The sequence below is a fragment of the Thamnophis sirtalis genome, unplaced genomic scaffold (genome assembly GCF_051295495.1).
Source record: "Thamnophis sirtalis isolate CommonGarterSnake01/CBP01778 unplaced genomic scaffold, rThaSir2_p1.2 scaffold_1, whole genome shotgun sequence".
Taxonomy (NCBI): Eukaryota; Metazoa; Chordata; class Lepidosauria; order Squamata; family Natricidae; genus Thamnophis; species Thamnophis sirtalis.
In genome coordinates, this window is record NW_028261381.1 from 34,959,998 (window position 1) to 34,972,546 (window position 12,549).

The window sequence follows — 12,549 nt, forward strand, 5'->3', positions numbered from 1 at the left end:
AACCGCTGAATTGTAGATAACAGTCAGCTGAAGTGGCCTGCAGTACTGCACCCTAACCACTGCGCCACCTCGGCTCTTTGTTCTTGTGAGTAACTGTGTAACTACAGAAAATCCACCCACTAACTGGAGAGATTTAGCCAGCAGGATAAAGAGATGAAAACTTAGTTTGAAACACTAGCATTTGGGAGCGATTAGCCTTTCTTTTTATGGTCTATCTCACACACTGACACATACTCTGCAAACAGGTCCCACCAGCCAATCACAAAGTTTTATTATTATTATTTGCAGATGAAATGTTACTGTACTTGGGAATAGTCAAAGGTCACGTGTCAAGTGAATATGTGTTAGAAGAAAATGGCAACCAATTTGGCATAACTTGAGTGTCCATATGCTACTTTTCTGAAGTTTTTGACCTTTAGTTCTGCTGTATGCCATGCAAAACTGTTGCAGAATAAAGCAGCATAGAAATACCAACAATAAATGCAGGAATACATATTTAAGCATATATAAGAATCATATAACCAGATTAATTATCTAGAAGAAACAGAGTAACAGAATAATAACAAGGATAGTGCCACAAGGTACACCGGCACTCAGTTTCATCTGGCATTCGAATTGCTTAGAACCGTGAAGGCGAACCTATGGCACTTTATGCCCGAAGTGGCAAGCGGAGCTATGCCGCCTGGCACGTGCGGCGTCAACCGTTCCTCTTCTGGGTTTCTGGAACACATGCGCACGCGCCGATCAGCAGGCCTTTGTGCATGCGGCAGTGCTGGGAACCCGAAGAGCTGGTCTTCCATTTTCCAGCGTGAGCATGCGCTTCTGGCCAGCTAACCAGAAAACTTGCTGGGCGGCCCGCATCAGGAACCAGAACTATATTTTTCAGCACGCGCATGCCCCCTGGGCAACTACTCTTCCTGCTCGCTGCCTAGGCGAATGTGCACGAAATGCTCCCTTTTTGACACTTGGTGACGTGCATATGCGCTCCCTTTTTGGTACTCGGCAACAAAAAGGTTCGCCATCACTGGCTTAGAAGCATGCTTTCTTACCCTTTATATTAAACACAGCAAAACAGGTTGTATAGGTTTAAGTGATACTTTACCTGCATTTTCATTTGATGAGAAAAATGTGTCATCCATGACATGGATTTCTGATTTCTCTGTATTGTCCAGGCCAGTATTTTCCTCCATTCCACGAGATTTTACCTGCATGTATTAAAGGGGGGGGGGGGAGGGAGAGAGAGAGAGAGAGAGGAAGAAATACTGTTTAATCTGATGATGAAAAAGATAAAAGAGTGGTTCCTTGAGTGGGCCGCTGTAAAATCATGCAAGCATTTTCTGCATTTGTAATTCTGCTCAGAACTTTTCCGATGCTTAACAACAATGCTTGGAACCTGATTTCTGTCATACCATACATTTTCCTAAGCACAGCCTTCACACATATCCTTAGTTCCTGAAATCAAAGTGGCAGTTCCCCAAGTTGACAGGTATGTAGTGGTTAAAGTGCAGTATTGCAAGCAAACTCTGGCCCATAGCCTGGTGTTCAGTCCTGATGGGACTTAAGGCTGATGTAGCTTTCTATCCCTCCAAGGTCAGTAAAATGAGGACCCGGATTGTTGGGAGCAATATGCAAGTAATGCTTCTACATCATAAACCACCCAGAGAATACTCTAAAGCATTATGGAGGCAGTGTATAAGCCTAAATGCTATTGCTATTAACAGAAACAAAAGACAAAAGGCAAAAGGCGTATATTGTGTGAATTCAGAGACCATTAGAAGAGTTGAATTCAGAAATATTACCAGTTTGTCTTCACTCTGGTTCCCAGGTATTTAAGGAGACTACTTGGATTATTATCTGAATACCTGTTAACAGCCCTGTAGAACTCCTTAAAATTGATTAAGCCCATCCAAAATATTTCAGGTAAAGGAATATGATTAAAATAAAATGGCTCACAAACGCAGGCTTGAAGGTGAATGTAAGAAGAGGGAAAGGGAAATTAAACAGGATTATGGGATAAAGAACATGGAGTTTAAAATTATTTGATCTTGTGCCATTATCAGGTGGGTGAAAGCACGGGTGAAATCAAGTTACTTTTGCTACCAGTTCGTAAATGGGAGTGCACGTGCCACCTCCACACATGCGCAGGACCTTCCGTGCATGCAGAGTGTGAAAAATGGGATGTGATGATTTCTGGCCAGGTGGGTGGAGCCTCCTACCACCACCACTACTGGTTCACCCGAACAGGATAGAACTGGCTGAATTGAACCACTAGGTGGAAATACTTTTTTTGCTACATAATAATAAACAGCTGAGGGGTATGGAACTATTCCAAATTTATGTCTTTCACTATATTGCTATTCAGTATAATGAAGGGATGTTAGAAAAACCAGAAGCAAAGATGTCCTCCGTACTTTTTTCCCTCCATCCACAAACTACAAGTTCCAGATTATTTAAATAATTTATTTCTCCCACTGCTCTTCTCTGTGGAGAACCAACTTTTATTAAGGCAACTCTTCCATTTTTGCTTTTTTTACTTTAAAAGTGCAAGTAAGCTTACTTACCTGTTGCTCATGATAGCCTTTAAGAACCTTTCTAACATTTAAAACTCTAGGAGAACGGATTGGAAGTGTTTTGATCTCGGCTGCGGTGAGAGAACTCAAGTCACCCACCGTCCTGATATTCTTTGCTCGAATCAGATGCCCTAACCCTCTTGTCCTAAAGGTACATAAAAGAAGGAGTTTTAATCTAATGTACCACGGAAAATATAACCTTACCATCTAAAAAGTTTTTTTTAAATTCAATGCAGGTTCTAACCCAATACAGATTATAAATTTATTTATATATTAAGGTAGCATGTTTTTCCCAATCTCCTTTTATAGGAAACTTTTGCAAAAATAAACAACACTAAATTACTATCCCGAAATGAGAAGTTCAAGGTCACAATAGTTCTGCTCAAACTATATGTCCAAAAAGGGTATATAGTTTGCATATCTTTTTATCTTCTATTTCCAATTTCAAAGAAAATCTTCTGGGCTAAAATAATTTTGTATCAATCAGAATGAATTTTAGATTAGGAAATATTCACTGTACAGAGCAATCTTTTTTTAAAGCCCTCATATGGCACCATTTGAATTTTTTGCTAATATAAACAAGAATGGGACACACTAATTATATACGTTTCTGTCTATCCAAAATGTATATTCTTCAGCTGTATTTTCAACATGGTACATAACAATATAACTTTACAGAAAAATGAGTGAGTTTAATACACTGAGATTCAATATACTGAAAAAAGTACAACTTTATATTATTATGAACATTTTCATATATATAATTTAACAATTACCCTGAATCTATCAGCAATGCAATGCACCCTTCAAATGTAGATTCCTGTCATCTGGTGCTTGCTCCTTTTATGCAGCTAATAATTAACTTCAAATGAATATATTATTTTACCTGTTAGGAGCACAGACTAAATAAATAAACACGTCAACTTTTTGAGGACAATGAAAATTCAATGTCTTACCAAGTATTTGAAGTAATCTGAGGCAGAATTATATCAACAGATGCTTTACAGCCCATCAGGGCAGGATAGACGCTTTCTGTAGGTACTAGTGATGTTGACTCCTTGCCCATTTCTGTGATCTTAAGTAATACAGAAAATCATGAATTTGGATAAGTTTAAGAACTGAGCATGGGAGAAATTGAGATGAGGTACATAAAAGGGATACAAATCTTACTAAACACTTCTTTGAGCTCTTATATTTATGGCTACGGGTTCCAGGGGACAGAGATCCTTTGGTTGGAGTGGTTATAAGCTGGATAGGAAAAGAGGAAAAAATGCTGCTCAAGATCATAGGAATCATCTATAATCCTGTGATTCATTTTTAAAGTAAAACAATTAAAATGGGGTCCTTTATTTAAGAAAAAGGCCAATTCAACAAGAGCATTCTTTCAGAAGCAGTTAATACTTCTTAAACAAACTAGCTCAGCTAGAAAAAAACAAATGCTCACAATGAAGATTCCTTATTGTTGAAATGACTTAAGGCATCCACAGAATAGGTTAATTCTTCCATTAACTGGAACAGAGAAGGAATATGTCACTAAGCTTTGATTGCTATAGCTGTATAGGTTTCACCTACCAGGCATCGGGTTCCTTCCATGACCAAATTGTAGAAAGAGCAGCTGCACATGAAAATCAATCAAGGATAACAATATAACGGAGTAACCATAATGTCTAATTTAAAAAGCAAGGGATGGATGCCTACGTCACATCAACAGAAAAGAACCTTCATTCAAATTGACATCCATGTAATAGCAATAGGAAAATCAACACATTATGTCTTTTCACACCAACCAGATGTAACTTAAAATTTAATTTCAGAGTCAACATACCCTACATGAAAAAAAATGCCTTTTTGTATATACATAGGTAGTATGTTTGCTTTGCAACTAAACATTTTCCTGTATTATGCTGTATAGTGTTCTGGAGGGCTTGCATAAAGTAACTGGCCAAATTGGATCTGCAGTAGAAAAACCCTGGTGTATAGAGGGCGGGGATGGTATTTTTGCTAATGCGGAGGATACTCAAAATCCAAGGTATGGCTTTTCTACAGATTAATTTGTTATAAAGCTCCTGCATCACTGATGTTATTTTCTAAGGAAAAAAAAAACCTAAGAATAAGCTGGGTACCTTGGCTTGATGACTAGATGAAGATTTAGCACTTCGTGAAGATTGAGAGCCATTATTGCAAGGATGAATTCTAAGTATAGGACTTCGCCGGTCAATGTCATCTGCCAATTCTTCTTGGTAGATTGGATTGGCAAAGGAGACTCTTCGGTTCTGTTCACACATATTGGATAAATTACTATTTAAATACATTTGAAATATCATACAAATGCAAAAGCTACAATTTCATGGCTTGGAAGTTCCTATTGCCTACGTGTTTCTTAAAATACAGATGCTTCAAAACCTCCAAAGGAAATCTATAGACGTTCTGTTTATAGATCAATGCTTTCATAAAAACAAACAATTAGATTTGGATAATCTATAAGAAACATAGAAATATATCACATTAACTTTAAATGTGCTAGTGTGCATCTTTGGTAAAAGCAAATTTATCTAAGTTCCCACAAAGTGGACATGCTCTCCCATCAAAGTCAAGTAACCTACAAAGGCAAATAAATTAATGTAACCCTGATATATTATGGGGAGGTTTTTAAACTGCAATATTAAACATATTTCGTTGAGGAAGCAAAACTTATTGGCAATATAATAGTACTGCCCATGGTATTGGGCAACTTAAGTGATAGGAAGCAAATAAATAAGAGAGGAATAATGAATTTCTTCCCTTTTCACATTTCACTGGAATTCAGGTCAAACATTTGAGACCATGGATTTACATTATACTTTGGACAGAAATATACTGAATGCTACTGTTTTGTTAACTCATTGAGGTTCTTTCACTTCATAACAAATACATATGTATTTAAGCTTCACTAAGTGGAATACAGATAGTCCTTGACTGTCCTGTTTAGTGCCATTCAGTTATGATGGTGCTGAAATAGTAAGTTTACAATCAGACCTCAGGTTTTTTTTAAACTGTTGCAGCATCTTGTGATCATTTATACACTTCCAACAAGCAAAGTCAATAGAGAAGCTGGCAGTAAAACTGTAAGCCACAGTCATGTGACATCCCCCTTTATGACCAAATGTGATTAGTTTAAGGTGGCGCAGTGGTTAAATGCAGCACTGCAGGCTACTGCTAGATCAGCAGTTCAGCGGTTCAAATCTCACCGGCTCAGGGTTGACTCAGCCTTCCATCCTTCCGAGGTGGGTAAAATGAGGACCCAGATTGTTGGGGGCAATATGCTGACTCTCTGTAAACCGCTTAGAGAGGGCTGAAAGCCCTATGAAGCGGTATATAAGTCTACTGCTATTGCTATTGCTATTGCTATGGAAGTCAACCACATATGTTGTCTCACTTAACAACTGCATTGCCAATTCTAAATATAGTCATTACGTGATGACTACCTGTGGCGAACAAGGGCTATTATAAATTCAGCACATCTTTGCAAACATAAGGATATTGGAATTCAAAAAATTAACTTAAATATTACATTATTAATTGTATCCATTAGAATCTCTAAATAAAGTCCTGACAAAAGTGCAGATGCCAGTAGAAAGAAAAAAAATGTTATTTATTCATTAACCACAGGGTCAACTGAAGGCATATTTTACATAACCAAACCCACTAAAGAACTAAATTATTTGGGGATGTGACCAAACATTATTATTTAAGTGCCGTTGATACTTCATTTAGGGTCTGTATGAATCACTTCAAATGCCCAACCATCAGGCATAAGAACTGATTTTTTGAATAAAAAATGTGTAAGTAGGATATAAGTGTTCAAGTGGCTATACAATTACATTAATATAATGTAGCCTATAAACAAACCAAGATATGAAAAGAAAATTCTAGTGTTGATCAAAAGATCTCCCTTCACCCAATAGTCAAGTTTTATTGCTTCAGGCATGCCACATAGACTTTAGTAACTTAAGAATTATGGATTTCAAATATTTCAAAGAAACTAAAAATGTACTTAGGGTTTCAAAAGGAGCTTGTGTAATATGCAAATAATCACAGGTAGAATGGCCCAAATTGCTTAAAAATACCTTGTTTGCAGGTGATGATGAATCTTCCTCTGGTTCTCTTTTGATGGCTCTTTTTAAAATACTTGTAGAAGGAGAAGCTGATGGGGACCATAGACAGCGAGCCTGTGTCCCAGTGGGACTTCCACTGACCTTGGCTAAAGAAAGAAAATCAAGTTCTTTACATTTTGGTGGAGAATCCAAGGTACTAATTTTGTTCTGCCACATGACTAAGGTTGAAGGTTGACTTGGTGCATTTGCTGCATTATCTTCTGCTCCTTCTTCCTCACTCGTCTCATTTTCCTGCAGCTCTGCTACCTGTGTGGCAGATGTTACCGCAGTCTCTTCTACAGTATTCTGAACGACACTTTCCTCAGGCTGTGCTCCCACAACTTGGATAATTTTGATCTCTGTATCTGTTTCACTTTCCAAATGACCATTTTGGTTACTACAGACTTCCATTCCAGTCTCTGCTTCTGCATCTGGTTCTAAACCCCGATCCTTAGCACTGACTTCTTCTGAATGGGAATCCATTGGGCCTGGTTCTAAACCCTGATCCATAACACTTTCTTCTGAACGGGAATCCATTGAACCTGGTTCTAAACCCTGATCCATAACACTTTCTTCTGAATGGGAATCCATTGAACCTGGTTCTAAACCCTGATCCATAACACTTTCTTCTGAACAGGAATCCATTGAATCTGGTTCTAAACCCTGATCCATAACACTTTCTTCTGAATGAGAATCCACTGAACCTGATTCTAAAGGCTGATCCTTAGCACTGACCTCTTCTGAATGAGAATCCATTCGACCTGGTTCTAAAGGCTGATCCATAGCACTGACCTCTTCTGAATGAGAATCCACTGGACCTGGTTCTAAAGGCTGATCCTTAGCACTGAGCATTTCTGAATGAGAATCCACTGAACCTGGTTCTAAAGGCTGATCCTTAGCACTGACCTCTTCTGAATGAGAATCCATTGGACCTGGTTCTAAATCCTGATCCTTAGCCCTAAGCATTTCTGAATGAGAATCCACTGAACCTGGTTCTAAAGGCTGACCCTGAGCACTGAGCATTTCTGATTGAGAATCCATTGATCTGGATTCTGAAATTGTTTCAGAGAAAGGAACATCCGGAATTCCTGCAACTGGCTTGTCATTTTCACTTTGGACACATGCTAATTTTTCCGGTTCTACGTTTGGTGACTTGTTTCTTGGGACGCCACTGACAGATTTAGCAACATTGCTGGCCTCTTTCCAATCAGCGGCGTCCTTAACAAAAGGCAGCGGGGTGCTTGTTGCACAAGGTTCTACATTCAGCCTCTGTGCAAAATGAATCTCTTCAGCAACAGGAATCAGAGTCAGGGCCACGGTTACTTTACTAAGGTTCTTCCTTGGTTCTTTTAACTTTGGTTCTGGAGTGCTTGCCTTTTTCGGTTCAGAGGACAACTTTTCCACTTGGGGAGACAGCTTTTCATCACAGCATTCGCAGCTCCTGGATTTCCTTGTCCGCTTGCTTCTTTTGTGCTGGCATTCGGACATATCTAGAATTCTCTTGGGTGAAGGTAAGGCACCGACAGCGGTAGCAGAAGCATGATCTTCTGAAATGTCATTTGAATTGATAGGTACCACAGAACTTGTGTCAAGAGCACTAGTTTCCTGACCGTTTTCTAAAACAGGCTCTGAGGTGGATTCCCTCCTGTTAGCAGCCTTTCTCCCTGTATCTGAAGAGGCTCTAGGACGTGTCAGGCCTGCATTTTCTTTAAGATCCACACAGGGACTTAATGGGGGAGTACTTTTGTCTTGCTTTATATCCTTTGTATTATTAGACATCGAAGGCACTTCTGTCTTTCCGCTAGAAGTTATTTTCTGTTTTCCTACTGACCTAGTTTGGATTTCTACTGCAGCTTGTGAAGAAAGCTCTTGACTGTCTGGCTTTGCTTGGTTCCCAGGGGAATCATTTTTTTTCAATTTCCCAGACCTTCTCTTTTTTGCTCCTTCCTCTCTTGTTTCACTGATATCAGATTCAGAGTTTTCCATACTGGCAAGTAATCCTTGTGAAGCTGCTCTTCTTGTATGATACCGTGGAAATACTTTGAGTTTCTCCACAGACGTATCTGGGCCCGATTCTTCAAGGTCAGATGCAGCAGGACTGCGTTCAGATTTCCCAAGACTCATGTCCAACTCTTCCTGACTGTTCTCTTTAGAGTTTATGTTTTCTGTAGCATTGTTTATAGGCACACATATTGGTGCATCTGCTGCTTTTTCAAGTGTTTCAGCTTTTTCCTTTTGCCCAGAGGTCTCCTTATTTTGTGCCATCTTCTTAGGCATAATCTTTTCATCATCTTTTTCATTGTCCTTCTTTTGTTGATTGTTCTCGTTATCTTGGCTATCTACAGCTCCATCAGTTTCTGCTTTTCGTCTTAAAGAACGTCTTAATGTTTTCTGATTAAGTGAAATGTCAGGACTTTGGTTAACATCGGGCACTACTTCCTCACGAACATCTACCTCTGGAGCTGTATTCTCTTTGTGCTCTAAATTTGGCACCACATTTTCATTTTTAACTATGTCCAGGAGGACTTTACTCTCCATTGTTGTGCTGTCAGCCGCACCAGCACCAGGGATCTGAGACTGATTATCTAGCGAATGTTCTGCTATTTGTGTATCCACCGATACTTCATGCTTATCCTCGCAAGGCGTATCAGAAACCTGATTTTTTTCCTCTTGATCTGATTGTATTTGTTCTGAGGCTTTGTCGTCCAAAGTTTTATTTTGTCTAAGACCGTCATCCGTGTTGTTAGGCTGCAATTTTGGATCAGGAGAATTTTCTTCTTTAATTCTTTTTGCTTTGACACACATCTCTAGAGCATTTAAGAATTCTGAGCGTGTCCTCCTTGTGCCAGGCATAGTTTTTCTTGCTGTGAATTTTACACGACCTTTATTCTCCAGGTTTGGCTTGTCTTTTGAAGAGACATCTGAAACAACTGGGCTTTCGTTCTGGATAAACGGATTTGTTAATGTTACAGTAATATTACTGAAAACTGAAGGACTAAAAGGTCTGCTCTCCACGTCATCAAATTTTTCCAAAGTTACAAACGCCTGCCTTCTGTTCACCACTACCTGTGGTGTTGCTGAAATTATATCACTAGAAGCTGAGGAGTTGCTGCTGCTAGTAGGGGGATTTTCATTCAAAGTGGAATCTAATATTGGTGATTGTATTGGAACACAGATATTCAACTCTTCGTTTTTCAGGTCCAAATTCTCTTTCTGAAAGCTATTAGGTTGCTCACTAACAGTAGAAGTAATGTTCTCCAGAGATATATTTGATTTGTAATTTCCAGTTACTCCATGTGGAATGACAAGACTTGTTGCCTCTTTTTTCTGCAATTAAACAATTTGCAAAATTAAATATTATAAGTTTACTGCTTGCATCATTAATATACCACCCTCCTTATAAAATGATTGCATTAAGCATTCTGTGAGATTTCTAGTTTCCCAAACCCTGCATTGACTTAATAAGATTATAACACTGTAACTACTTGAGAAGACATTTGTCTTAGTAATTTTTTTTCTATTCTGCCTCTAAAAGTGTTTGGTATTACTTTAATAAAATGATCAGAACACAATGGTATTAAAAGTAGTGGCTTGTTTCATTAAAAGATAAACAGCTCAATCAAGAATGAGATGATTTTTTCTCCAATTGAACATCCAAAACCACAGGATTACCAAAAACAATATAAGCAGGCTTAGATAATTTGACATATATCTTACTGCAGGGATATCAAACTCAAGGCCTGCAGGCCGAACCTGCGGAGTGCTTAAATCTGGCCCACAGGGACAGCCTGGAAATAGCAAAAGACTGGCACAATGTGTCTCTGGCAGCCAAAACAGGGCATGACACAGTGCTGCAGGAGGCTGTCCAGGCCAAAAACAGGGAGCGGGGTGTGGGAATCTACCCCATAATTGGCTGGGTGAAATTAGCTGGGATCAATAGGATAGGATAGAAATTCTATCTGGATCAAAAGATCCCAATGAACATTTGCCAAGAGCCATATGGAAAGAACAGTCCTGGGAAAGCTTTAGATAAGGAAGCCGAATTCATTTCAGTGTCTATGTGAATAGCAATACACAGATACACACAGAGATGAGAGGCCTCTATTATCTGAGATATAAACACACAGAATTAGCCTTGCATCCTCTTGCCGCCTCGTGTAACAAATCAGTCATTCTCATATGCCTAATGTAGCTCTCTGTACAATTCCATACCTCCTCATTTCCCCTTATCAAAGAGTACCTTTTGTCCCTCCTCCCTGCCTCTCTGCCGGAATGTGTAATCAAGAAGTGATTTGTAACATACTGTGAGATCCTTTGTATTAAACTGCTGACTAGCTTTCTTTGAACTTTCCTAATAAAAGTGTTCTGGTTTAGCCAGAAACCACCATTTTCACCCAGCCTGCAGTTTGCGTGTGTGTCTCATTGCCAAAGCAGCCTAGGAATTAGAATTCGTGAAGTGGTCCATCGGATTGTGAGAATGCTTGTATTCCCAATGCAAGCTCACTCTCGCAAGTGGTGACCTCCGACGTGATCCATTTAATCAGTCGAGGTGCGACGCAGGGAGGCCCGGACAGGTCGGACGGACTCATCGCGTGCCCAACACCCCCATCTCTTACCCAGGCCAATCCGTAAGTATGGGGACAGATTTATCTAAAGAACAGGTGGTTCGCCTTAAGAAAGAGCAGATCGCTCACCTTAAGGAAATTAGACAAATAGTTGGAGCTCATAAAATTATATTAAAGGATAACGGAGACACATTCACGCTTTCCAAAAAGCAGGCAGATGAATTAGCATCTCTAAACCCCACTGCCCCTCCCAAGTATGAGGAAATAACAACAAAGGCTATAGGGGGAGAGAAAAGGGAAAGCAAAGAGGAGATTTTAAAGCAAACTCCTCAAGAAGAAAAATCTAACACCCCAGAAAAATCTGATATCCCTCCTAAATATGAAAAAGTAACAACAGAAATTGCAGAGGAAATTAAGGAAAAAGAGATCAAACAACAAGTTCCTCAGGCAGAAAAATCTAATATTTATCCAGTTTTAAAAAGTACTGAGTACTCACTCGGTCCCCTCACTGCAGGAATGCAAAAAAAGAGAAGTGGGGAGGACGTGAAACTGGAGGACCTGAAATTAATGGCTGCTTTTCCTGTTGATTTTACAGGACAAAACCCTGTGTTCACTCCCTTGCCATCTAGTGTTTTAAAAGATTTGTCTCCATATGTGCAAGGTTTATTGCAGAGTTTGTCTGAAAATTATGTTTTATTGCCAAATGAATGGTACTCAGCAGCAAAAATACTTTCCACTTGGCAGATCATCACGGAATGTTTAAAAACTCATGAACAAGCCGTGATGGGGGGACCAGACACCCCCCTGCTATATTTGAAAACCTCTTTGTTAAATTCACACTTTGAATCCAAGGCTTTCTTTTCCCTTGTATGTATGCCTTTAAAGCTTCTCAACGTTACGCTTCTGTCTGTTTCACAATCGGGAGATTAATTTTGGGGCATTCGGCTAGCCCCACACAAAAGGCTGTCTTTTATTTTCCTTCTTATTTCAATCTCTTGGCAAGTGAATCTGCCTGGCTCTTCCTATTTCTTCCGGTGATTCCGGCTACCTCTATTTCGTTTCTTGTCTCAAGGAGTTCTTGTTACTCCCTTTCTTACTGACTCATCTAATTTCTCTTCTGATTGCTTTGAGCACACTTTTCCTGCCTGAGCACTTGAAACTTTTTCACAGATGTTTCATTTCTCAGAAACCTGCACTTTTTGCAGCTCTAATTACAAAAGCCCGTGTCAGATCTGAATTGGAATGGAAAAAAAATGTTTTTATGCATGCATGAATGTGTGC

The 12,549-nt window shown here is 39.3% G+C and overlaps 1 protein-coding gene across 2 annotated transcripts in view; it reads right to left on the reverse strand.

Annotated features, from left to right (window-relative positions):
* RIF1 (replication timing regulatory factor 1) overlaps positions 1–12,549 on the reverse strand; it is a 46,297-nt gene that overhangs the window by 1,350 nt on the left and 32,398 nt on the right. Inside the window, exons 29-34 of one of the 2 annotated variants that reach the window (XM_014054701.2) lie at positions 6,677–10,030; positions 4,694–4,843; positions 3,741–3,818; positions 3,527–3,645; positions 2,562–2,715; positions 1,103–1,205 (exon numbers count right to left, since the gene is read on the reverse strand). In XM_014054701.2, the coding sequence (XP_013910176.2) occupies positions 1,103–1,205; positions 2,562–2,715; positions 3,527–3,645; positions 3,741–3,818; positions 4,694–4,843; positions 6,677–10,030 (3,958 nt within the window). The remainder of the gene's footprint in view (positions 1–1,102; positions 1,206–2,561; positions 2,716–3,526; positions 3,646–3,740; positions 3,819–4,693; positions 4,844–6,676; positions 10,031–12,549) is intronic. The other variant, XM_014054702.2, reaches the window with a different exon arrangement.